This window comes from Pimephales promelas, chromosome 23 (assembly GCF_988280905.1).
Source record: "Pimephales promelas chromosome 23, fPimPro1.hap1.1, whole genome shotgun sequence".
Taxonomy (NCBI): Eukaryota; Metazoa; Chordata; class Actinopteri; order Cypriniformes; family Leuciscidae; genus Pimephales; species Pimephales promelas.
In genome coordinates, this window is record NC_142791.1 from 28,900,478 (window position 1) to 28,923,642 (window position 23,165).

At 38.8% G+C, this 23,165-nt stretch overlaps 2 protein-coding genes across 4 annotated transcripts; both read right to left on the reverse strand.

The window, feature by feature from the left end:
- Positions 1–632: 632 nt before the first annotated feature.
- Positions 633–16,318, reverse strand: npffr1l3 (neuropeptide FF receptor 1 like 3). Its single transcript, XM_089126144.1, has 5 exons — positions 16,205–16,318; positions 14,525–14,775; positions 6,959–7,056; positions 5,127–5,226; positions 633–2,754 (listed from the first exon to the last, which is right to left on the reverse strand). Exons 2-5 carry the CDS (start codon positions 14,758–14,760, stop codon positions 1,818–1,820), a joined length of 1,371 nt encoding a protein of 456 aa, XP_088982270.1. The 5' UTR covers positions 14,761–14,775; positions 16,205–16,318; the 3' UTR covers positions 633–1,817.
- On the reverse strand, positions 7,055–14,471 carry LOC148969483 (uncharacterized). 3 transcript variants are annotated; one of them, XR_016149437.1, is made up of 3 exons: positions 14,352–14,471; positions 7,645–13,912; positions 7,055–7,205 (listed from the first exon to the last, which is right to left on the reverse strand). XR_016149437.1 is itself a non-coding variant. In XM_089126143.1 (2 exons), the coding sequence occupies exon 2, from the start codon at positions 13,722–13,724 to the stop codon at positions 7,842–7,844; it is 5,883 nt and encodes a 1,960-aa protein (XP_088982269.1). In that variant the 5' UTR covers positions 13,725–13,912; positions 14,352–14,471; the 3' UTR covers positions 7,055–7,841. The 3 variants fall into 3 exon arrangements, 1 of the variants encoding a protein (XP_088982269.1); XR_016149438.1 differs by having other exon boundaries at positions 7,645–14,471; XM_089126143.1 differs by having other exon boundaries at positions 7,055–13,912.
- Positions 16,319–23,165: the final 6,847 nt, after the last annotated feature.

A 23,165-nucleotide genomic window follows, 5' to 3' on the forward strand; every position in this document is an offset into this window, starting at 1 on the left:
CAAATGATGAAGCGCCTCAGGTGATAATTATTATCTGATGCAGAGACAATCGTTTGAACCGTCATTAAGGAATGTAATTTTACTGGTGATGTTGCAATCATGTTCATCTCATGTGTTATCTCACAAAAATGTATGTGATTTGGCCGAAAACGGCGCCTGAAAACGCAAACTTATAAGAAAAGGATAAACATAGCATATTCCACACATTCAATTTCAATAAAACAAAAAAATCTGGTGATGAAATGTTTTCCGTGTCGAGACAAATCTCGTGCGATGTCCTAAACTGCCTGGATAATCACAACGTGTGCCGTGGTCCATTAAAGACACGTCCGATTCGCAAACTAGTGACTCCTTTGAACCGATTCACTTTAATGAAAGGTTAAAACAACTGATCTGTCCAACACTGAACTCAAGAGACATAAACCTTACACTTTACAATAAGGTTCCCATTTATTAAAGTGTACATTTGTTAACATTCTTTTAATATTAGTTTCTATGTGGATTTACTCCATGACATTCTAGAATGATTCATTATTTCCAAATAGAGCTTCAATCAATCTGGTGAAATTGTATTTATTTATCACAGAAAAATAAAATATCACAATGTAATTTTTTACCAATATCGTGCAGCCCTAATCCTCGCTACGTGTTTTCTATACATGCTATGCGGTAAATATCGGTATCGGCCATAACAGCAATATTAATATCGGTTATCGGTATCAGACACAATTTTCACATCGGTGCATCACTAATAAATATATAATGTGATCACTGACTACTTTTGACAGTACACGAAGTTAATATTGTTATTCATCAAGCACACATTAAATTGATCAAAAGTGACAGTAAAGGCATTTATAATGTTACAAAAGATTCTATTTCAAATAAATGCTGTTCTTTTGAACTTTCTATTCATCAAAGAATCCTGAGAAATAAAGTGTTCACAGTTTCCACAAAAATATGAACTGTTTTCAACACTGATAATAATCATAAATGTTTATTGATCATCAGATCATCATATTAGAGAGATTTCTGAAGGATCATGTGACACTGAAGACTGGAGTAATGATGGATAAATTACACTTTACTATATATTCACATAGAAAACAGATGATTTACATTGGAATAATATTTTTTTCACTGTATTTTTGATCAAATAAATACAATCTTGAGCAGGAGCGACTTTTGAACAGTACTATTAATAATGTTTTTCCACAGACAAACACCTGATATTTACCAATGTCTGATGCAAATACTGACATCTAGTCTGACGGTTGCTAAACTGCTAATACACACATTTTAATGAAAATATTTACACAAAATCACACTTAATTTACGCAATATTTCCTCCATTTCATTCAAAAAAGGAGGCTCTCTAAATCAATCTGGATAAATTTAAAAGAAGCGTTTCCATTATAAAACGCTCTCCGTCCACAATAGGGCGGTCAAATAAAACTTTGAATTTTGAATATTCGTTGAATTTTTTAAAAAAAACTTGCAAATTTAATTTAAATATTTTATTTAAGAACAATTGTTTCAAATATTGATGCGCTTAAAAAATTACATCTCATTTTAATTTCAATAAATTATGCGGTGCTTGATTTGCGCCTAAAGCAAAAACACTGGATGGATTTGTATCATATGATTGTGTACATGTACTGCCAACACACATTTCAGTACAGTCAACTTGTAAAAGTGCATATGACCCCTTTAACATGGCCTTAAATTACGGTATGACTTCACTGACCCTACAGAAAGAGGGAGATCCCTGCGCAGTTTGGGTCCAACACTCTTACGTTTGTATTTTGTATTTGTTTTCAAAGCTCCCAGGCATTATATATTTTACTTCCTGCTTTCTCAATATCTTGGAAGTGACTTTTTCTTTTAACGGACACGGCGCCACTTCCACCTTCGGCTTTGTCGTCTCCTGAAGCGCTCCGATGCTCGAGCTCCAGGCGAACGCATCCGGTGAGATCGCTCTCGGCGAAGATCTGGTTTGTCCGTGTTCCCAAACCGAGTGGTTTTCCGCTAACTCCCGTGTTCAACGGGCTACAACCCTGACTTCCAACCCTGGGCTGTTTAACGCTAAATCGCCGTTTCCTTCGGCTACCGAAACAAGCATGCTTCTGACACGCGGCTTGAAAGCCTCTCTTAAAGTTCTCGTTGAAGTAGCCGTAGATAATGGGATTGACGCTGGAATTGGAGAATGCTAGCCAATGAGAGATAGGGAAAACATAGCTTGTTAGAAGCTCCAGATTGAGCTCGTCTGGATGAGCGTAATCAGTCATTAGCATTAGCGTCCACAGCGGAAGCCATGATAGCATGAACAGCAGGGCAACCACTATTAGCATCTTTATCACTCGAATCTTGCGTTGAGACGCGGGACATTTCGCCTGCGAAGGAATTTCAGGCTCGGCGCTGGAAAGGACGGTTGTGCCGTACAGTTTCCCCCCGATACGGCCGTACATTAGCATGATTAGCGCGAGGGGAATCACGTATATGTGCACGAACAGGACCGTCGTGTACACCTTCCTCATCTCGGGGTCGGGCCAGGTCTCGTAGCAGGAGTACAGCGGGTACGTGCGGTTGTGGTTGTCACTGTAAACCAGGAAATGGTTTCTTTCTTCCTCGACAGTCAACATTAACGCTGAGGGAAACATAATGGTGAGCGCGAGCACCCAGATCGTCCCAATCGACACCTTCGCGACAAAGAGTGTGAGTTTGGGCTTGAACGGGTAAACGATGCAGCGAAACCTGAGTTTCAGATGAGGAGAAAACACATATACGGGTCTTTTAAATTATTATTACAGTTTTTCTATAGTCGCTTTGAGAATTTCAATTCTGATCTGAGAAATGTACCAAAACAACCTGTTCTAAATCTTCACATCATCAGTCACTTGTGCACATCAAAAAAGCAGTTTCTCATTTCTTTGAACAAGTAGCAAATGCTTTGGTACATCCATGTAAATGATTATGTACAATTCTCTGCTGTTTCCTACATTATCAGTTGCTTGTAGGGCTGGGTATTGAGACAAATTTCACAATTCGATTCGATTCCGATTCACAAGCTTGCAATTCGATTCGATTTCGATCACGATTTGATTCGATTCAATATCGATTATTTTGGATATCAGTCACAAAATGGCCATTTTTCTCAAGGGAATCAAATCTCTGAACTAATGCTGTAAACTATGGGAGTCTAGTTGTAGCCTATAGACTTCATTAGCCTAATATGAAGGTAATAATGAACTGTTTTGTAGCTATACAAACACTTAAATTACACTTTTATTTATTTTTATAATAAGAAGATTATATGAAATATAAACATTTAAATGGTGGCTGACATAAAAAACTTGCCAGATTTATTTAAATATGCATTAAATATTGAAGAACATTAAGATTATAATGCATAAGTAATAGGGTGTACATATTTAGCAAAATGCTCCTCTCTAGAGTTATTTTTTTCTAGCAGACTAACGAGTTTAGGTGGGTTTTCTGAGGTGAATATGACGATACATGACATTGATTACAAGCTGTTTAACTGACGTCTTTCCACGGTTGAAACGCTGATTGGCGAATCAATGTGACATGATCCGGATTTGGATAAGTTGTACTCTATCTTTAACACACTTTCAGATGCTCATTCATGTTTATTTGGCGCTGTGACTGGTATTATTAAGCCGGAAGAGAGATCAGCGCTGCTGCTTCTCCAGAGCGATCTCACGCCACAGCGACAAAACGCTATTTATGTTTTTGAATTTCTAAAGAAAATGGACGTAATTTGAAAACTGAGACTTTGTTTCATATCAATAGTAACAAAGGACAAAGATTATTGCGATTTTTTGGATGTGCGCAGCCGCGATACAATGATCCATTCATTCAAATGAAACAGGATGACTAATCGATTCTTGAGATTTAAGAATCGATATCGGTTCGCAAAAATGAGAATCGATTAATATCGAGAAATCGATATTTATTACCCAGCCCTAGTTGCTTGTCATGTTGATCAACATGTTTTATAATGGGTCTCTGTTGAATAGTCTCACACACCACAACATTTAGCCATTAGTTTATTCATTGCTTAAGTCTTTACATGCAAAATGGTTAACCAAGTTGTCATAATCAAGCATATTCATATACATTTCCATTAGACTTTTTTTCTAAATCTGTCCTGTTCACATTTCTACTTGTTTATTTGGGGTTTTTTTATTTGTGATTTGCAGTGCTGTCTTTCCTTTCTGTATCACAGTGACATGGTCTGTCAACAAATTACAGTATAAATAGTAAAAGCGTATTTTGTCCAGTCTCTTGCAATCAAACTCCCACACACACTAATGTGTGTAACCTACTACTTACAATACAGTTTTTCTCAGTCACTTTGGTACATTTCTCGAATCATCCTCGAGATTTGTAAAACAGTAATTCTCAAAACAATTCGTACAAATAGCAAAACACCGGATTACCTGCAAAAGCCAGTCTCTTGCTCACAATCCTTAAGTTCATCTCTCGATATCTAAATATATGCGTCAATGAACATGTCAGTGCATCAGAATGACAAGCCCTTGTGTCACTGTGTACGGATAAGACAGTCAAAATGCTGAGTCATGTTGTCAATATAACGGTGTTCGCTGGAGGGATGTTCTGATGTAAACTATGGATGAAGTTTTGATGACAATTATTGTAAATTGTAGGTTACACACATTAGTGTGTGGGGGAGTTTGATTGCAAGAGACTGGACAAGATTCACATTTACGCTTTTACTGTTTGTACTGTAATCTGTAGACAGACCATGTCACTGCGATGCAGAAAGAAATGACAGCACTGCAAAGCACAAAGAGGAAAAAAAAGAAAAAAACAAAAGTAGAAATGTGAAAAAAGATTTTTGGATGTGCACAAGTGACTGATGATGTGAAGATTGAACAGGCTGTTTTGAGAATTTGAATTCTGATCTGAGAAATGTACCAAAGCGATCTATTCTAATCTATTCACCACTGCATTTCAATCAGCTTTAACAATCTGCTGATTAGCGCCAGATGAGAGCAATACCTGACACAATGCCACTGCTCTATTGTTCCCCTTCAGTGGTTATTTGATTTAATTTGGCTCTCAAAGTTATTAGCACTGACCTGTCCACAGCGATAGCAACCAGAGTGAAGACTGAGGCACAGACGGACGTTCCCTGCACCAGGCCACTCAGCTTGCAGACCGTGTTGCTGAAAGGCCAACCTGATGAAGACAGACGCATAATAAGCTTAGAAAGATACATTAAGTTGCAATAGCCATTACATATTCAAAACAGTAATATCTTATACTAAACCTAAACTAATAATGACAAAATATCATTTGAAAGCTTATAATCTTTAGTTTTCATATTTGATTTTCCAAAACAAATTACAGAAGAGCCGTAATCTTAATCCATAAATTTGCAACAATAATATTTTTTTATACTCCAAAGGCGTGTTCAGACCTTTATTCTGAAATGGTGATGGACATGAAAATCATGATAGAATAGTAGAAACCTCAGTTAGTTTTCATGCCAATAGTTCAAAATATAAAATCCATTACATTTTTTGAGGAAAAAAGGTCTAAAAATGTTTTAAATATAATGAAAAAAAATTAAAGATTTACAATTTGTGAGGTGGCAGAGAGCTATAACGCACATGTGTGTTATTGTCATTATTGAGGTTGATTCATATCAAAATATGCCAAACTTCTCTTACTACGTCTGAATTGGATGCCTAATATATAAATATGTTAAAAATGATTGAAATAATGGTTCAGATTGATTGTGGAAATTGAGGCGCCCTTATATGGGCAGTAATGGAGTCTGGTTGTGACCTAGGGGAAGCGTTCGGTACTGCACACTCACTGAAAGCTCATTTTTAATTTTAAACACATGTTCAGAGTTTTGGCTTTGATTTTCTTGCAGTTTTAGAATCCACCAAGTTTTCAAAAAATATATATTTTACATAAAATATGAATATACAACATTTTTACATTTTACAATTTCATAAACTTAAACTTCTATAACGTTTTTTTGTTTCACTCACATAATTTTATTACACTTTAATGAAAATCTGCCAAATGTCTTCTTGAAAACAAGACCAATCTATATTCCAAACCATTCTTGAATTACAACCATTTAAGTTCAGATTGTGAAAAGGGGGCACGACACTTAAGAGGTTAATCCGGATACATTTGAAGTTTGTTTGCACAGAAACAACAACACATGTTACATATCTAAAAAAATAATAGAAGCTCCCTGAGATGATGCAGAGAGACCAAATTCCTTACGCTATTCTTCTGGCACAATTTTATTAGCAAAATATCCCACTACATACCGGTGCATACTAGGGATGTGCGAGAGGATTAAGAGGCTATATTCTGCCCTTTTATAAAGTCTAGTTTCAGGCTCTACTAGATCAGGTTTTCCTGCTTGAATGTTGATTATTCTCCTCATATTCTCCATTGTTGCGGCTCCTCTCTTCCCAGTCTGTCAGTAACGCTCTGTTTACTTCCTGTCTCTATGAAGCCCCTCCTCCTGAAAAGCACACTGTGCTCTGATTGGTCGGCTGAAGTAGTGTGTTGTGATTGGTCGAGCGCTTCAACAAGTGTGACAAGTGTACAGCTAACAAGCTTAAATTAAAAAAATAGGAATAAGTGTTTATAAGCTGTCGACCCCAAAAAAACGAGCGCTAAAAGACACAAAAGTGGATACAGGCAATTGAGACAGAGCAACATGATTTAATACTCTAAAACTAACTTAGTTCAAACTTACAGACCCCTTTTGCGCCGATGTCACAGTTACATCACGGCGCTAGCTGGAGGCAAAACAAAGTGAAAACTGGAGGCGGCCAATACAAACCAGCACAGATTCGGCTACATAATAAGGAGCTTAAATTATTGTTACTATTATATAAAAATCTCACTATATAAAATCTGTAGGTTAATCTCTCACCTGTGATGAGGTTGTCCACTAACGTGGTGGGAATGCAGAAGATCCCGATCAGTAGGTCGCTGACGGCCAGATTGAGGATGAAGATGTTAGTCACGGTTGTTGGATTTGGAATTGGTAATTTGACTTTATCTCTTAAGGACTGAAGGATAAGCAACACTCGCCCTGGATGGGCCTATCAGAACCCAGGAACTCAGTCAACCACTGTTATTTCTTTCCATATCTTTACTGGAGTATGTTTGTGTGTGGTCTGTACAAAGAGAAATAACAATAAGTAAATACAGACTTCAGATCCAATTATCTAACAATCCAGTACAATAAACAATGATACAATCTGTGCGGAATATAACTTGCAATAAGAGTTAAATACAATAGTGCCACGATTAGCAATATTAGCATCAGAATAGGCCATTTAACTATAATCGCCATCAACTCAACCCTATACTTGCAATTTACTACCAACATATTAAATAAAGAAAACAATCTATTTCAACATAAAATATGACAGCAGTATGATGATCAACGATGGCATAATTCGACGGCAGATATGAATATGATCATGCATGTAACGATCGTTAGAGAGGCACCATAGAACACTCGAATTTAGTTTCAATAGCTTCAACAAACAACACTTATAAGATTACAATATGAACTTTCTCCTAAGTCTATAATGACAAGAATTAACTCACTTTATAGGATGCACGCACACATATAACACTCCAACTTGGATCAGCTCGCATTTCTTCCTCACAGGAACACTTTGCGTCATCAATTAAACGGGCAACGAGTCTTAAAGCGGCAATGTCTTAAAGGGGAAACGTCTTAAAAGGGCAACACACGCAAACCAGTTTGTACAGCCGCCCCCAAATTGTGTTCAATTTGACATTCAAGATGGTTGCGTGTTAGTTACCAATGCTGCAGGGGGTGTGTCGGGCTCTTCCATATCTTCTGGGATGGGGGGTAATGCCACCAGTCGAGCCACGGGTCTAGTATAAACCTTCCCTTGAACTTGTACGTCCACTGATCTCACTTGCGAGTCTTGGCTGGGGTGCACTTGAACAACTCTTCCAATAGGCCAATGTGCTCTGGACTGTTGAGGATCCACTATCATGACTATCGTGCCCATGGTTATATTAGGGTAGGTGCGGTGCCATTTCTGTCTGACCTGCAGGTTCGGAAGGTAATGGCGGATGAAGGAGGACCAGAAGTGGTCAGCAAGCACCTGGGAGTGCCTCCACCGACGACGACTTAAGCCTTCTTCTTTAGGGTATATGACCGCAGGCAGGGAGTTATCTAGCCGCCCCATGAGAAGAAGGTTGGGCGTTACCGGATCAGGATCAGCCACATTAGAAGATACATACCCAAGGGGTTTTGAATTAAGGATGTTCTCCACTTCAACTAACACAGTCCTGAGTACTTCTTCTGAGACAGTTTGTGCTCCAATGGTCGCAGATAGTGCCAATTTAATGGATTTTATCTCCCTCTCCCAAACTCCCCCAAAGTGTGGTGCTGCAGGAGGATTGAAATGGAATGCAATCTTCAATGGTGCAAGTCTTTGCTGAAGCTCAGGTGACATACTCTGAAATGCTTCCCAGAGTTCCCTTTCCCCACCTCGGAAATTTGTTCCTTGGTCTGACAGTAATTCTACTGGGGAGCCTCTACGTGCAATAAACCTCCGAAGTGACATCAGAAAGGAATCAGTGTCCAAACTGTACAGAAGGTCTATATGTACAGCCCGGGTGGTAAGACATTTGTAGAGGATTCCCCACCTCTTTTCTACTCGTCGACCAATCTTTACAAGAAAGGGACCAAAGCAATCCATCCCAGTTGAATGAAAGGCTGGCTTGTGGAGACGCAAGCGTGCTAAAGGAAGGTCTGCCATTTTGGGAATTGTAGGCTTGGCTCTCAGACGTTGGCATTTTATACAGGCATGTTGTAAGCTGCGGATAGCTGCTCTTCCTCTTAGGACCCAGAATTGTCGTCTTATTTCTGCAAATACCCGATCAGGGCCTGGATGACAGAGTCTTTCATCATAATCCTGGAGGAGTAACTTCACAGCTGGATGTCTAGATTCTAAGACAATGGGATGTTTAAGGGCAGGATCTAATGTTTCAGCACGTCTTAGCCTACCACCAACCCGTATTAGATTGGTAGACGGGTCATACTCTGCAGCTAGGGTGAGTAAGCGGCTATTATGTTGAAGAGCCTTGCCTGCTTTCAGTCGTTGTAATTCCTCCGGAAAACTCTCATTTTGCACCTTCTGGAGGATGCATGTCTCTGCTGCTTGATACATGCTTGCTGTAGGTTCTCCTGACTGTCCAGCCGCCCCAGGTAGCTCCTGTGCAGTAGCCTTTACTAATTCTGCCCATGTCCTGTACTTATTTCCAGTTGGTTCCTCTACAGCTACGACTCCACAGAATGCAGATTTCTTAAGCTCAGATTTGTCAATCTCAGGGCGCTCTGTAGGGTTTGTGGGCCAGCTTTCAGGTGGAAGGAGCAGGAATGGGGGCCCTTGGCTCCATCTGTTAGGCTTGGCAAGTTCTTTCAGAGTCTTTCCCCTTGTGAGGTCATCTGCAGGATTCTGACTTGAATTCACATATCGCCAGGCAGTGAAGTTGGTGAGCTCGTGGATTTCTGCCACTCTTGTCCCAACGAAGACTTTAAAATGGCAGGACTCTGATTGAATCCAGGACAGCACAGTGGTGGAGTCTGTCCAAAGGACTGTGTGGCGAAGTGGCAAAGTTAACTCTTTCTCCAACAGGTTTGCCAACTGAGCACCGATTACAGCAGCACAGAGCTCCAAACGAGGCATTGACAGGACTCTTTTTGGCGCTACCCTAGAACGTGCCAGTATGAATGACAAATGGATCTTACCAAGCTGATCTTCGGTGCGCAGGTAAGTGACTGCTCCATATGAACTCTCTGAGGCATCACTAAACACATGAAGGTCTGTAACAGATCTGGTCTGATCTACTGAAGTTGGTACATATGCCCTTGGGAAACTGATCTTGTGAAGAAACTGAAGTTCACCTTCCCATTCGTTCCAGCTCTGGACTAAAGTCTGGGGAAGTTGGGTGTCATCCCAGCTGTGCTGCTTGCTCCAAAGTTGTTGGACCAGAACTTTAGCCCTGGTAGTAAATGGAAGGATATATCCCAAGGGGTCGTACTGACTTGCTAAAACTTTATAAATAATCCTCATTGTGGGAGCGCCATGGTTTATGGGACGGTGACGGTAAGTCAGTACATCTACAGGGCAATTCCAGCTAAGACCCAACGTGGACTCCTGGACATCTGTCCTTTCATGAGCTAGCCAGAGTTCCAGACCATCCGATCTGGCTTCACGTGGAAGATGGTGAATGACAGATGGCACATTGCTGGCCCATTGTCTCAACTCGAAGCCTCCTTCAGCTAACAGATCCCTCAACTTGTCAACTAATTGCTTAGCCTCCTCTGGTGATGACAAACTCTGCAAGCAATTGTCAACGTAAAAGCACCGTTCGATTGAGAACCTCACATCTTCGTTAGGTTGGCTATGTTCTCTCACGTGCTGTTGTAAAGCGAACGTAGCACAACAGGGGCTGCATGTTGTGCCAAATGGCAGAACCTGCCATTCAAAGACATCAGGTGGACCTTTTTCCTTTGAGTCACGCCAGACAAACCGAAGAAGTGGTCCATCTTCTGGAAGAAGGCGGACCTGATGAAACATGCCCCGGATGTCTGCACTGATGGCCACTGCATGTTCACGGAATCTGAGCAAGACCCCAAGAAGTGATGAACCCAAGGTGGGGCCAGCGAGGAGTGAATCATTTAAACTGAGGCCACTGAACTGAAAGGAGCAATCAAACACCACACGATTTTTCCCATTGTGGCACACCATATGGTGTGGGATGAACCAGGATTCACCATCACTTTCCATTTCTTCTGGAAGGAGCTTTCTGATGGCTCCGGACTGAACCAATTTCTGGATCTCTAAGGAATAAGCTTCAGCTTGTGGCGGGTTTTTGGCAAGTTTCCTCTCAGTACTTCGTAGACGTGGCATGACAGCTTCCATAGTAGCATGAAGATATGGCATGTCACACTTACGCAACAAGGGTGTTGCATAGCGACGTATTCCATCCACCTCTACACGAACTGTCTTGCTTTCCAGTAACTCAATGGCCCTTTGGTCCTGCTTGGATCTTGTGTACTCTCTTTCCTTCTGAAATGGCAAAACATCTACTTGCCACAGCTTTTCAACATTCTTGAACAGTTCTGTAGTGCTGAGAGGAATGGATATGTGGAGACACTGTTTTGGCTCAAGTTTCTGCTCCAACAGGCTGGTAGGGCCCTGGAGTGTCCATCCTAATTTGGTTCTTATTGCAGCTGGACCCCCAGGTGGACCAAGTCTTACTGGCTCAATTGGTGAGATTATGTGTGTTTGATCTGCACCAACAAGGACAAGAGGTTTCGCCCTTTCAAAACACTGCAGTGGTAGTCCAACCAAGTGTTTGTATTGCTTCTGCAGCTTTGGAATGGGGTAAGAATGATCAACGAGGTCAAGCTGTGGGGCAGTAAAGGCTCTGGATATGAGATATCGCTTCTTCGGATTGGAGTATGGAGAAATGGAGAATGAGACTGAAGCTCCATCAAGGGTTTGCACATCATGACGGATGGTTCTCAGAGCTAAGCTTTCTTGTGTCCCTCTTAAGCCAAGCTTCTGTGCTGCCTCTGGCAGGAGCATCGTACGCTCAGAACCATCATCAAGGATTGCGAATGTATCCAGTGTGCAGTTGCCATGGTGTAAGAGCACTCTGACAATTTTGAGTAAAACCTTATTACTGCTGACTGGTTTGTTCAGGTACAACATTTGTGTCGCTGAGCTGACTAGGCAAGCCTCTGTTTTGGATACCCTTATGACAGGCCTCTCGTTTACCTCATGGAGGATTCGCAGATGCTTTCTCTGACAAAGCGGACATGGTTTCTTTAGACCACAGTGGATAGCCTGATGAGCAAGGCCACAACGCCAGCATCTCCTATTAGCACGTATCCACTCTGAGAGCTGATCTCTGGTGAGGTTTGGAATTTTGGGGCATTGACTGAATGCATGATCAGAGCTCTGACAGTAAGAACAATATACTGAGGGCCTACTCTTAGCTTTCTCATCAGCCTTATCAGAAGAATATGTAGCATTTGCTACCTCAGCACTGTTCCCAGACCCAGTCAGAACAGTGGCAGTGGTTCGGCGTGACCATGGAGCTACCCGAGACTCTCGTTTGGGTCGGCTTTCTCCTCTTGCTGACTGATCATCATAGCTTTGGCACCAAGATTCATATTTTAGCCAGTCGGCCAGATCCATCAATGAGTATGTCACCCCAGGCCGGTGTAACATGTGGCGGCGAAAATCAGCCCGTCTTTCAGGTGGCAGCTTACTGAGGAGGCGTGCAACATGCGACCCACACTGCAACTCAATGCTACCCGCCTGGCCCAATGTCTTTAGAAGACCAACTAAAGACTGCACTTGAAGGGAGAACTTTTCAAAGGCTGAGGGGTCATTGCGGCTTATATCAGGAGAATCAAGAATAGTAGCAATCCTTTTTAATGCTACCTGGTGGGGCTGACCGAACCGTTCATTGAGGGCCATCATGGTGTCTCTGTAAGGTGTAGGGGAGTGCAAGAAGGAGTCTGCTATTAGACATGCATCGTCCAATTTCAGATGGTCAACCAGGACTTGATATTTGAACATTTCAGTACTGTCAGGTGGCAAGAGGTTGTCTAAGGCCATTTTTAATCGGGCAAACTCACTTGGATCTTTGTTGCGGAAGAATGGAATGGTGGGGCATGGTCCTTTGTAATATTTCTCAGTCAGCTCCATAGATGCCATGGAAGGTGCCATATTATAGGATGCCATTCTGTGATGTTCAGAATTTGGACGTGTGAATGATTCCCATGGGTGGTCATAAACATACTGAGGACTTGTCGTTTGGGGAGGGTATTGACCATACCTCAGATGTTCATCATACTGACTTGGATGGTGAAAATCCATAGACTTCTCCATTGAAGTGAGTCGGGAACTGAAAGTTGGTGTTGCCCTTGTACTGCTGTAAAGCCTTTGCTTGTTGTGTTTATTCATAGCTTCGGGCTCTTCATACGTGATTGGTGGAGGAGGCTCTGGCCAGTCTTCATCACTCAAATGCTCGGCATGGTGAAATTTAACTGATGGACGATTAGACTGGGTCTTAGGAGTAGATAAGGGCCTTTGGAGACTACAAGCTCTGTTTAAAAGCTCAATCAACTCATCTTTGGCCGTCTCAAATCGTTCAAGGTCAGCTTTAATGGCCTGCTGTGTTTCATGGAGTCTAGCATTCTCCTCTGAGATCCTTTGCAACTTTATAGAGCTAGCAGTTGACTGATCACTCTGGTATCCATCACCATGTGGAAGGGACTCTGCATTGGATTCAAACTGTAGCTGTCGATTCAGATATTGTGGTAATGACTGGCGAGAAGAGGTAGAAATTCGCTGCTGTAGAGGGTTTGGGAGGTCATGATGCTCAGTCAGCCTCGGAGGGCCAGAAAAGCCGGTAAACTGGGCTCTTTGAGGTTTCGCTGTAGATACTCTAATACGTGATGGAGAGTAATCATCATCATCAGACGACTCCACTGCTGTTTCTCTTATACTCACTGGTAAAGCTGATCTATGAAAACGTGGGAAATCCACCTCATAATCTTGTAAATAGGCTGGACGGCGCTTTGGACGAACCGATGGGTTTACTGGTGTAGAACTGGCTGACATCTCAATCCAGGGAAGTGTCTCCGGCTCGAAGGACCATTTGTTGGATTTGGAATTGGTAATTTGACTTTATCTCTTAAGGACTGAAGGATAAGCAACACTCGCCCTGGATGGGCCTATCAGAACCCAGGAACTCAGTCAACCACTGTTATTTCTTTCCATATCTTTACTGGAGTATGTTTGTGTGTGGTCTGTACAAAGAGAAATAACAATAAGTAAATACAGACTTCAGATCCAATTATCTAACAATCCAGTACAATAAACAATGATACAATCTGTGCGGAATATAACTTGCAATAAGAGTTAAATACAATAGTGCCACGATTAGCAATATTAGCATCAGAATAGGCCATTTAACTATAATCGCCATCAACTCAACCCTATACTTGCAATTTACTACCAACATATTAAATAAAGAAAACAATCTATTTCAACATAAAATATGACAGCAGTATGATGATCAACGATGGCATAATTCGACGGCAGATATGAATATGATCATGCATGTAACGATCGTTAGAGAGGCACCATAGAACACTCGAATTTAGTTTCAATAGCTTCAACAAACAACACTTATAAGATTACAATATGAACTTTCTCCTAAGTCTATAATGACAAGAATTAACTCACTTTATAGGATGCACGCACACATATAACACTCCAACTTGGATCAGCTCGCATTTCTTCCTCACAGGAACACTTTGCGTCATCAATTAAACGGGCAACGAGTCTTAAAGCGGCAATGTCTTAAAGGGGAAACGTCTTAAAAGGGCAACACACGCAAACCAGTTTGTACAACGGTTCTCATGCGCCGGTTTCTCAAGACTATCGCGCAAACCAGACCGTTTCCCATCAGGCACAGCAGGAAGATGAAGAGATACGCCAGCGTGAACAGCGTGGCTGTCGGTAGGGAGTGCTGGTAATAAGGAGACAAGATGAAGCCCTCGGTTGTGCTGGAGTTGGTGCTGTTGGTCTGGTTCGGGCAGGAGACGAGATCCGAGATGATGCAGATGGAGCCGGCATCCCATAATCCCTCCATGGATGCACAGAAATCCTGGGAAACACACAAATGAAATGGAAGACAAAAATTCCTTCTGATGCTCGTGACATTTGGCAGTAAAACACAGTGAAAACTTAGAAACCCAGTTGACTTTATTGATTGAGCAGATTTAACAACTGTTTCCAACAATAACTTAATAAAGCAATGAATAAACTACCAGTATACATCCACCCCATAAGAAAAAAAATCATGCTTTGGTAAATCATAAGTTTGAAATAAATCAACATTATGACATACTAGGTCAAAATTATGATGAAAAAAGTCGCAATGATGACATACAAAAATATCTAATAATATTTATCATTATTTTGACTTTTAATCGCTTGTATATTTTGTACAAGATCAAGAACAGACATTTACAAGTGAAGACAATTATTGATATCAAAAGTTTTAACTGGGAAAAATTGTATTTCTGATATGTGAAATCAGAATTAGAAATCAATTCTTGATATCAACAATCGAATTAGAGCATTTAAATAGAGGAAATACATATAGTTTTTCCAAGGCAGCTGAAATTTAATTCTTCAAAAATTATGTTGAATAGGCTATTGTAGAATATTGAATTGTTGATGTCAATAATAGAATAAATGAAGAGACAAAACGGCTTGCCATAAGGACACACAGCAATTATAAGGTTTTGAATCAAAAGTCCAATTATGTTTCTTTTCTCTAACTGATTTCAAACAACTGAATCAAAACTGTCTTACATAAGATTGATTTTTATGAATTCTGTCCTCCAAACTAAATATTAAGCTTTTGGGCATCAGGTAAACACAATCAAATCAAGCTTTTGTATAGCTATAAATTGTAGTGATTGTATAATTGGGGCAAGTTGTCACAAATGTTTGATACTATTCAAATTACATGTTCCCAAATTTGCTGCTTTATGAATTGCTTTCCTGTAAGATTTGCTGACGAAAAAAAAGATAAAAGAAAACATTTTAATGGGTTGTGTCAGTTGACAACATGCCCCAAAATCTCTCAACGCATGTCAATATTTTGTTTTGTTTTTCCAGGGCAACAACCATGGAAATAGCTTTTAGATAGCTTCATAGATTTTAAGGTTTGTCTCTACAGAAATGTTAGGAACGTTACATATTATGTAAAACCCACTCACAGCATTCAATAGAAAAAAAAAAATTTAAAAACTTGCCCCAAAGCGCAAATCTCTCATCTTTTAGTTCGGATAATAATATATTCATGTCTAGGAGATGTTTAACAACATTAACGTTATATCAAAACAATTTTCGACATTATTCAGCCGTTAATATCGTTTTATCCCGCTCATTATGACAAAAAACCGCGAAGAAGCTGCAGTGATTCTGAATGACAGAACTTCACCTCAGGTGCAGGAACTGATCTAAGTAGCTTATACTTAATAACATTTTTGTTGTAACGGTTAATGTGAGTCACAAAGTCTTACCTTTCTGTCCTACAGCTCAACGAGTGAAATAAAGCCAGTAGTAGAATAATATGAGGATAAAAAGAGCTCGATTATAATGGCGCGTCTCTTCAACACACCTGTCACGCGCTTCTGATGTCCAATTCTCGAATCGGTACTTTTCAATGATTCGTATGAACCGACCAACAAACCGTGTGTAAATACTTTACTATAACTAAGGCATATTTTTTTTTTTTTTTTGGGGGGGGGGGGGGGGATTAATAAACAGGTGCATAAAATTAAACTCTCAATTATGTAGCTTGAAAAAAAAAACCGTTTGTAAGGGAAACTTCTGAGTGATGACCTAACGAATCGATTCATTTGAATGAACCATCTAAGCAGGTCGACTCCCTGAAATTATTCACCTTTTCACACATCATTTACAAGTCACGACAATTTTCACATTTTGTTAGGATGCTGCAATTAATGTGGAGCAATAATTAGACCCGCTGATTAATAATTACTGCCACAGAAATGACTCGCAATAATTACGTTAAATAAAGCGTTGATCATGAATGCAAAAAACAATAAATAGCCTAGAGTGTATATTTAATTTTCTCGAGATATAATTGATTCACACATATTCATAATTAGGTCGATATAGAGTATAATTCCTCAAAAGAGGTGCAATTCTGTGTGATAGGCTAATTCCTCTGTTTAATACATTACCTAAACACTGAAAGAATGTAGGCTAAGAATTGACTGTAGGCTATGTGAACATGTGTTCACATTAAAAGACAGCATAATGAAAGTTGAATGAGAAATACATGTCGTAAGGTTAGTTTATGCCACATGTCATTATCTGAGTGTCATTATCTGTTGTCAAGCACCTGTGCAGTATGTGGGTGATTTCTCATCAACACCTGTGAAAGATTACAACCCTTTTTTTAATTACCTGATTCAGAATCAGAACATCTCATGAATACTAATGTCTTTTGTTTCTTGTAGAATATACACACACACTGTACAGGCTGAGCATGCATCTTGCCAGGGCCAGACATACTAACAACCCAATGTTTGGGTAGTTTTTGTGTAACTCAGACATAAACCTATACCCTAACATTGGGTTGATACGTCTGACACAGGATCTGGGTAACACAAAAACTACCCAAACACTGGGTTGTTACGTCTGACCCAGGATCTGGGTAACACAAAAACTACCCAAACACTGGGTTGTTACGTCTGACCCAGGATCTGGGTAACACAAAAACTACCCAAACACTGGGTTGTTACGTCTGACCCAGGATCTGGGTAACACAAAAACTACCCAAATACTGGGTTGTTACGTCTGACTCAGGATCTGGGCAACACAAAAACTACCCAAACACTGGGTTGTTACGTCTGATCCAGGATCTGGGCAACACAAAAACTACCCAAACACTGGGTTGTTACGTCTGACCCAGGATCTGGGTAACACAAAAACTACCCAAACACTGGGTTGTTACGTCTGACCCAGGATCTGGGTAACACAAAAACTACCCAAACACTGGGTTGTTACGTCTGACCCAGGATCTGGGTAACACAAAAACTACCCAAACACTGGGTTGTTACGTCTGACCCAGGATCTGGGTAACACAAAAACTACCCAAATACTGGGTTGTTACGTCTGACTCAGGATCTGGGTAACACAAAAACTACCCAAACACTGGGTTGTTACGTCTGACCCAGGATCTGGGTAACACAAAAACTACCCAAACACTTATCACGTCTGACCCAGGATCTGGGTTACACAAAAACTACCCAAACACTGGGTTGTTACGTCTGATCCAGGATCTGGGTAACACAAAAACTACCCAAACACTGGGTTGTTACGTCTGACCCAGGATCTGGGTAACACAAAAACTACCCAAACACTTGGTTGTTACGTCTGATCCAGGATCTGGGTAACACAAAAACTACCCAAACACTGGGTTGTTACGTCTGATCCAGGATCTGGGTTACACAAAAACTACCCAAACACTGGGTTGTTACGTCTGATCCAGGATCTGGGTAACACAAAAACTACCCAAACACTGGGTTGTTACGTCTGATCCAGGATCTGGGTAACACAAAAACTGGGTTGTTACGTCTGACCAAGAATCAGATGACAATGTTAATGTCAATCATCTAACCCCGCCCGTCTTATCTCGTTATCTGTTTTATCTCCTTCACCTGTGAGCCTCGTTTAACTGTTAGGTTGTTCCCCATTTAATCTCCTTGTGTTTGTAGTCTTGTGCCGACGTTACATGTTGCATGTTCCTTGTATCCTGTTTTGTTCCTGAGCCTTGGAGGTTGTACCTTTTATGTTTGTCATCATAATTAATCATCTCTGCATTTGAATCCACATCTCTCGCCTTGTGTCACGATACAGTACTATAGTAAAAAGAAATCCACCCATATGATGGGTTAAATCAACACATTATGTTGGGTTAAATAAACAACCCAATTTGCTGGGTAAAGTGAACCCAATATATGTTCTGTCCAGCCCCTAGATTGAAAACAACCCAAATTGGGTGGTTTTTAACCCAGTGATTTTAAAGTGCAGATAACTTTGAACAAATGTTCTGTTCCTGCTCCTGGAAGAACGTTTGCTGACTTTGACAGAATGTTCCCTGTTAGCCGATACAAACTGTTCAATCTGATTTCAAACACACTAACATTCCCAATCGCATGTTAATTCTATCCGAGTGTTGCAGTTCATGTCAATGCTCTCCAGCATAATTGATTGTAAAACACAGAAATAGTCTTCAGATTAACATTTTTGTTCTTGGAACTGTAAGTTCAAGGTTTAATCAAGTAATTTCTGCCTCCTGCCGAGATTTTCGACTTCATCAAAGCTCCTGCAATAAATGCAGAGACATTTCATTTCCCATTCTAATTCCACATGTTTTAAACTAAAGAAAATAAATTGGTGGTGGTGTCCTTCTTGCTTACAGTGGCCTAAACAACAAATATGCATGCACATTAATAAGCTATTTGCTCTTAACTAATCAAACAAAACTAAAACTAGTTTATTAGCACTGTATGTCAGTCTCAGGTGCAAGAAGCCAAGCAAGAGGTTGTTAAATCTGCTCATGCCGTGTCTCTTCAGATTTTGTTTCTTTCATTACATTGCTTTTGCAAATAATGATCAGGATTTGCATGAAGAACACGAGGCGTTTGAAGGTGTGGAGTCAAGTAGGTTTCGCCATATTGATCATAAGGAGGTTTACTGAGGCTAAATTGGCAGTTTAATGAAGCTCAGAAAGTCTCATGCAACCGTCAGAAAAGCCGCCCACATTCCCAGCGGATTCAACAGAGCAAACACAGGCCACGGTGTTAGTGAGCCAAAACAGCCCTTCCTTTCCTTGCAAGAAGATGTATTGGAAAATATTTCAAATGTAAGTTATGGCATGAAAATGCATTAAAAAAAATAGTATTTTTGTGTATTTTTCATAACACAGGTGAAACTCTTTTTTAAAAATTACAATATCATGCAAAAGTTCATTTATTTCAGTAATTCAACTTAAAAAGTGAAACTAATATATTATATAGACTAATTAAGCCTTTATTTGTTATAATTGTGATGTTTATGGCTTACAGATATGAAAACTTTTCACAATATTCTAATTTTTAATTTGGGGTTTTCATAAGCCCAATTTTCCATAAGCGTTTCGTAAGCCATAATCATCACAATTATAACAAATAAAGGCTTGAAATATCTCACTTTGCATCTATATTAGTTTCACCTTTTAAGTCGCATTGCTGTAATTAATTAACTTTTGCATTGAATTCTAATTTCACCTGTAATTAACTTAAACTTCTATTTTACTTTTTTCACCTCAGCAATAATATGCCAAGTTTTCTTTAAAAAGAAACCAAACTTAATTTTGTGACCCAGAATATTTCAATTTCAGTTCTAAAACAGTGAATAAATGGATTATTACTACTGCATTTATATAATTAAGTACCATAAAATCCACTAAAATCCAAAATATTCAATAAAAGACATGATTATGAACTATAATAATTAATGTTTTTAATTCCCAATAAATGAAACTCCTGTGTTTTCCTGCAGAATAGACGATCATGACTTTTGTGCTAACCATTAATTGCCATAATTGCTATTAATTATTTCATTATTCATGTTTTGTTCATGTCACTTACAGTATAAGCCTAAAGTTGTGGAATCATATATAATATAATGATAAAAGATATAATAAATAATCCTGTGAAAATTGGGTAATATAATGTAATATAAAATAATACAATTAATATAATATAAAATAATGCATGCTGATTAAATCCTTAATTTTGAACGAAGGAATGCCTTTGTTTGACTTTATGTTTTTTTTAGACATATATGTTCTTTGGCAAAATGTGATTGAAATTGAAAGTGCCTAATTATTGCAGTCATCTCAAAATATTGCAATTAAATCGAATAACCATGATCAGACGATTAATAAATAATCACTTCAGAATTATATTTATACATTTATATATATTTATACTTCAGGCCTACGTGCATTTAATATATATAAAGTGTGTTCCTTCAAATCATTACTTTTATGAGATAATGTGTGATATTGGCTGCAGAAGACATGAATGATGCTCATATTTATTGTGTGTTCTCTCTGCCATCATGTGGTCGTTCATCACATTACATATTCATATTCATATTCATATTCATTCTCACAGATGTCAAAGGCACTCAAACATCAGGTCGCAGTGTGTGTCTGACGTCCAACAGTCAGTTCCGGATGCGTCTCCTCTTCTGTTAATAATCCTAAACACATAAACACATAAACATCTGCATTCTTGATTCTCACATTCGTTTACTGTCATTACAATGAAATGTATGTGAAATGCATTTATTTTATGCTAAGTATCCACAAGTTTCCGAGGGGCACTCCTGTAAAAAATAAAGTGGGTGAAACTTCCGGTGACGCGGCGGAAGTAGCATTCCAATGGTATTTTGTGTGTTAGTTAGCGAAGAGGCTAGCTGTTTTTCGGAGAATTATTTTACTATTTAAAGACGCAAATCTTTATGAGAGATGTCGTTACGGAGCTCAGAGACAACATGTGCTGTTCGCGGTTGTATGTATAACCGGACTAAACTAATTTAGTGGCTTAAACGTGATTGTTTTGAACATAAGCTGAAAACGAAATCAGAGTGATCCTGCAGAGCCCGTCTCTGATCCTGCCAACGACTGTAGTTTCCATCACCTCCCAAAAGACGACGAATCTTCCTGTGTACATTTGTTTAAATTCTTAATGTTCTATAAACTCTATCAGCATGTGATTGGCTGTTCGCTACTGATGTTACACCTAAACTCAGGATCAAAGCCTGTGTTGACAGAATACCAATGTGCCAGTTAATGTATTCAAGCAGCACATTCATTTATAATTTTGAATAAACTCCAAAGCACAATGACTAAGTGTGTATTTTTTATTTGAATTGTTTGTCAGCTCGCACAACTGTCTGTCACCATGCCTTGATGAGTATTGATTATTAATAATGTTATTATAATACTCCCAATCAACTACTGCGGAGGGTAAAGGTACTGTTATTTAACCCTTTTGAATTTCGTTGAGGTTGTGTTCCCACATCGTTAGCTAGTTTGGATCGCTATAACTTGAATGACTGTCAACTGTTGAATGAACGAGTGTGAAGTATGTCAAGTTGCGCTTTGTTTACTTCCAACCGGAAGTCGCGCCCACTTTTGACGCAAGGCCTCATGGGGCGTAGGAAACTTGTGGATACTATAAATACATTTACATATTTATGTAGCCTATTAATGTAAATACATTACAATTTAACGTTTGGTTACTAAACTGATATTCCTAAATTTGAAGTTATTTATCTGGAAACAGCGCTGATAAACTTAGCGATATGTCAGTAAATATGTCAATAGATTTGTAGTATACTTGGTATGAAATAAATATATTTTAAAGGTTTTTTCACTATACACACAAATTATGTAAGTCAAGATTTTGGCATCATAACAAATCATATGAGATACAAAGTCATAATTATGAAAATAAAAAGCATTTTTGAAAAGATTAAAGTTTTAGTGTTAATTTCAACATATTATGTTATTTTGAATGTTGTCAATTTCCACTTATGTTAAAATAATTATAACTTTTAAGTCATAATTTAGACTTTTCATGCTATAACTATTCATTTTTACTTGATAAAGTATTCATTTCAAGTTTCATGTCATAATTTTAACTTAATTTTGACAACTTCGAAGTCAATTGCAACTTTTTATGTCAATTATAAAGTTTAAGTCATCATTTTGGCCTTTTATGACCTTAATGTTTTATTTTTATGTCTTAAGTATACATTTTAAGTCATAATTTTGACTGTCATAATCATTTCAATGTTTTTCATAATTTAGACTTTTGATCTCATAATTGACTTTTTAATGTCCTAAAGTCAACGTTTTATATCAGAATTTCAATTTTATTCATTATTTCAAATATTTATCTCATCGTATGACTTAAGTAGGCTAGTTTCAACTTTTTATGTCTTAATTATAACTTTTTAGTTAGTTTAGTTAATCTGGACTTTTTATGTGACAAAACAAGTTTTAAGTCATAATTGAAATCCAAAAACATAATAAATAACAATTAGACCTTTTCAAGTTGTCATATCAATTTTGACTTCAATCATTACATCATAATTATTAAGTTTTAGTAAAAGATTTGGCCTTTTATGTCATTATTTTGAATTTATACTGTAAGTCATAATTATAAATTTTAAGTCATAATTTCGAGTTTTCATGTCATAATTACAACTAAAGTCATAATTTGACATTGTGTTGACAGTTCCTCTTGTCCTCTGCACAGCCGCTCCGGTCACTGCCATCGCCGCTTTAGAGCTGCTTTGGCCAAAAACACTAAAGGAACTCTTTTATTTCCACTGCTATTTCTATTTTAAAAAAGACTTAAAAGTGTCATTAGCATATTGGCCTTGAGCCTT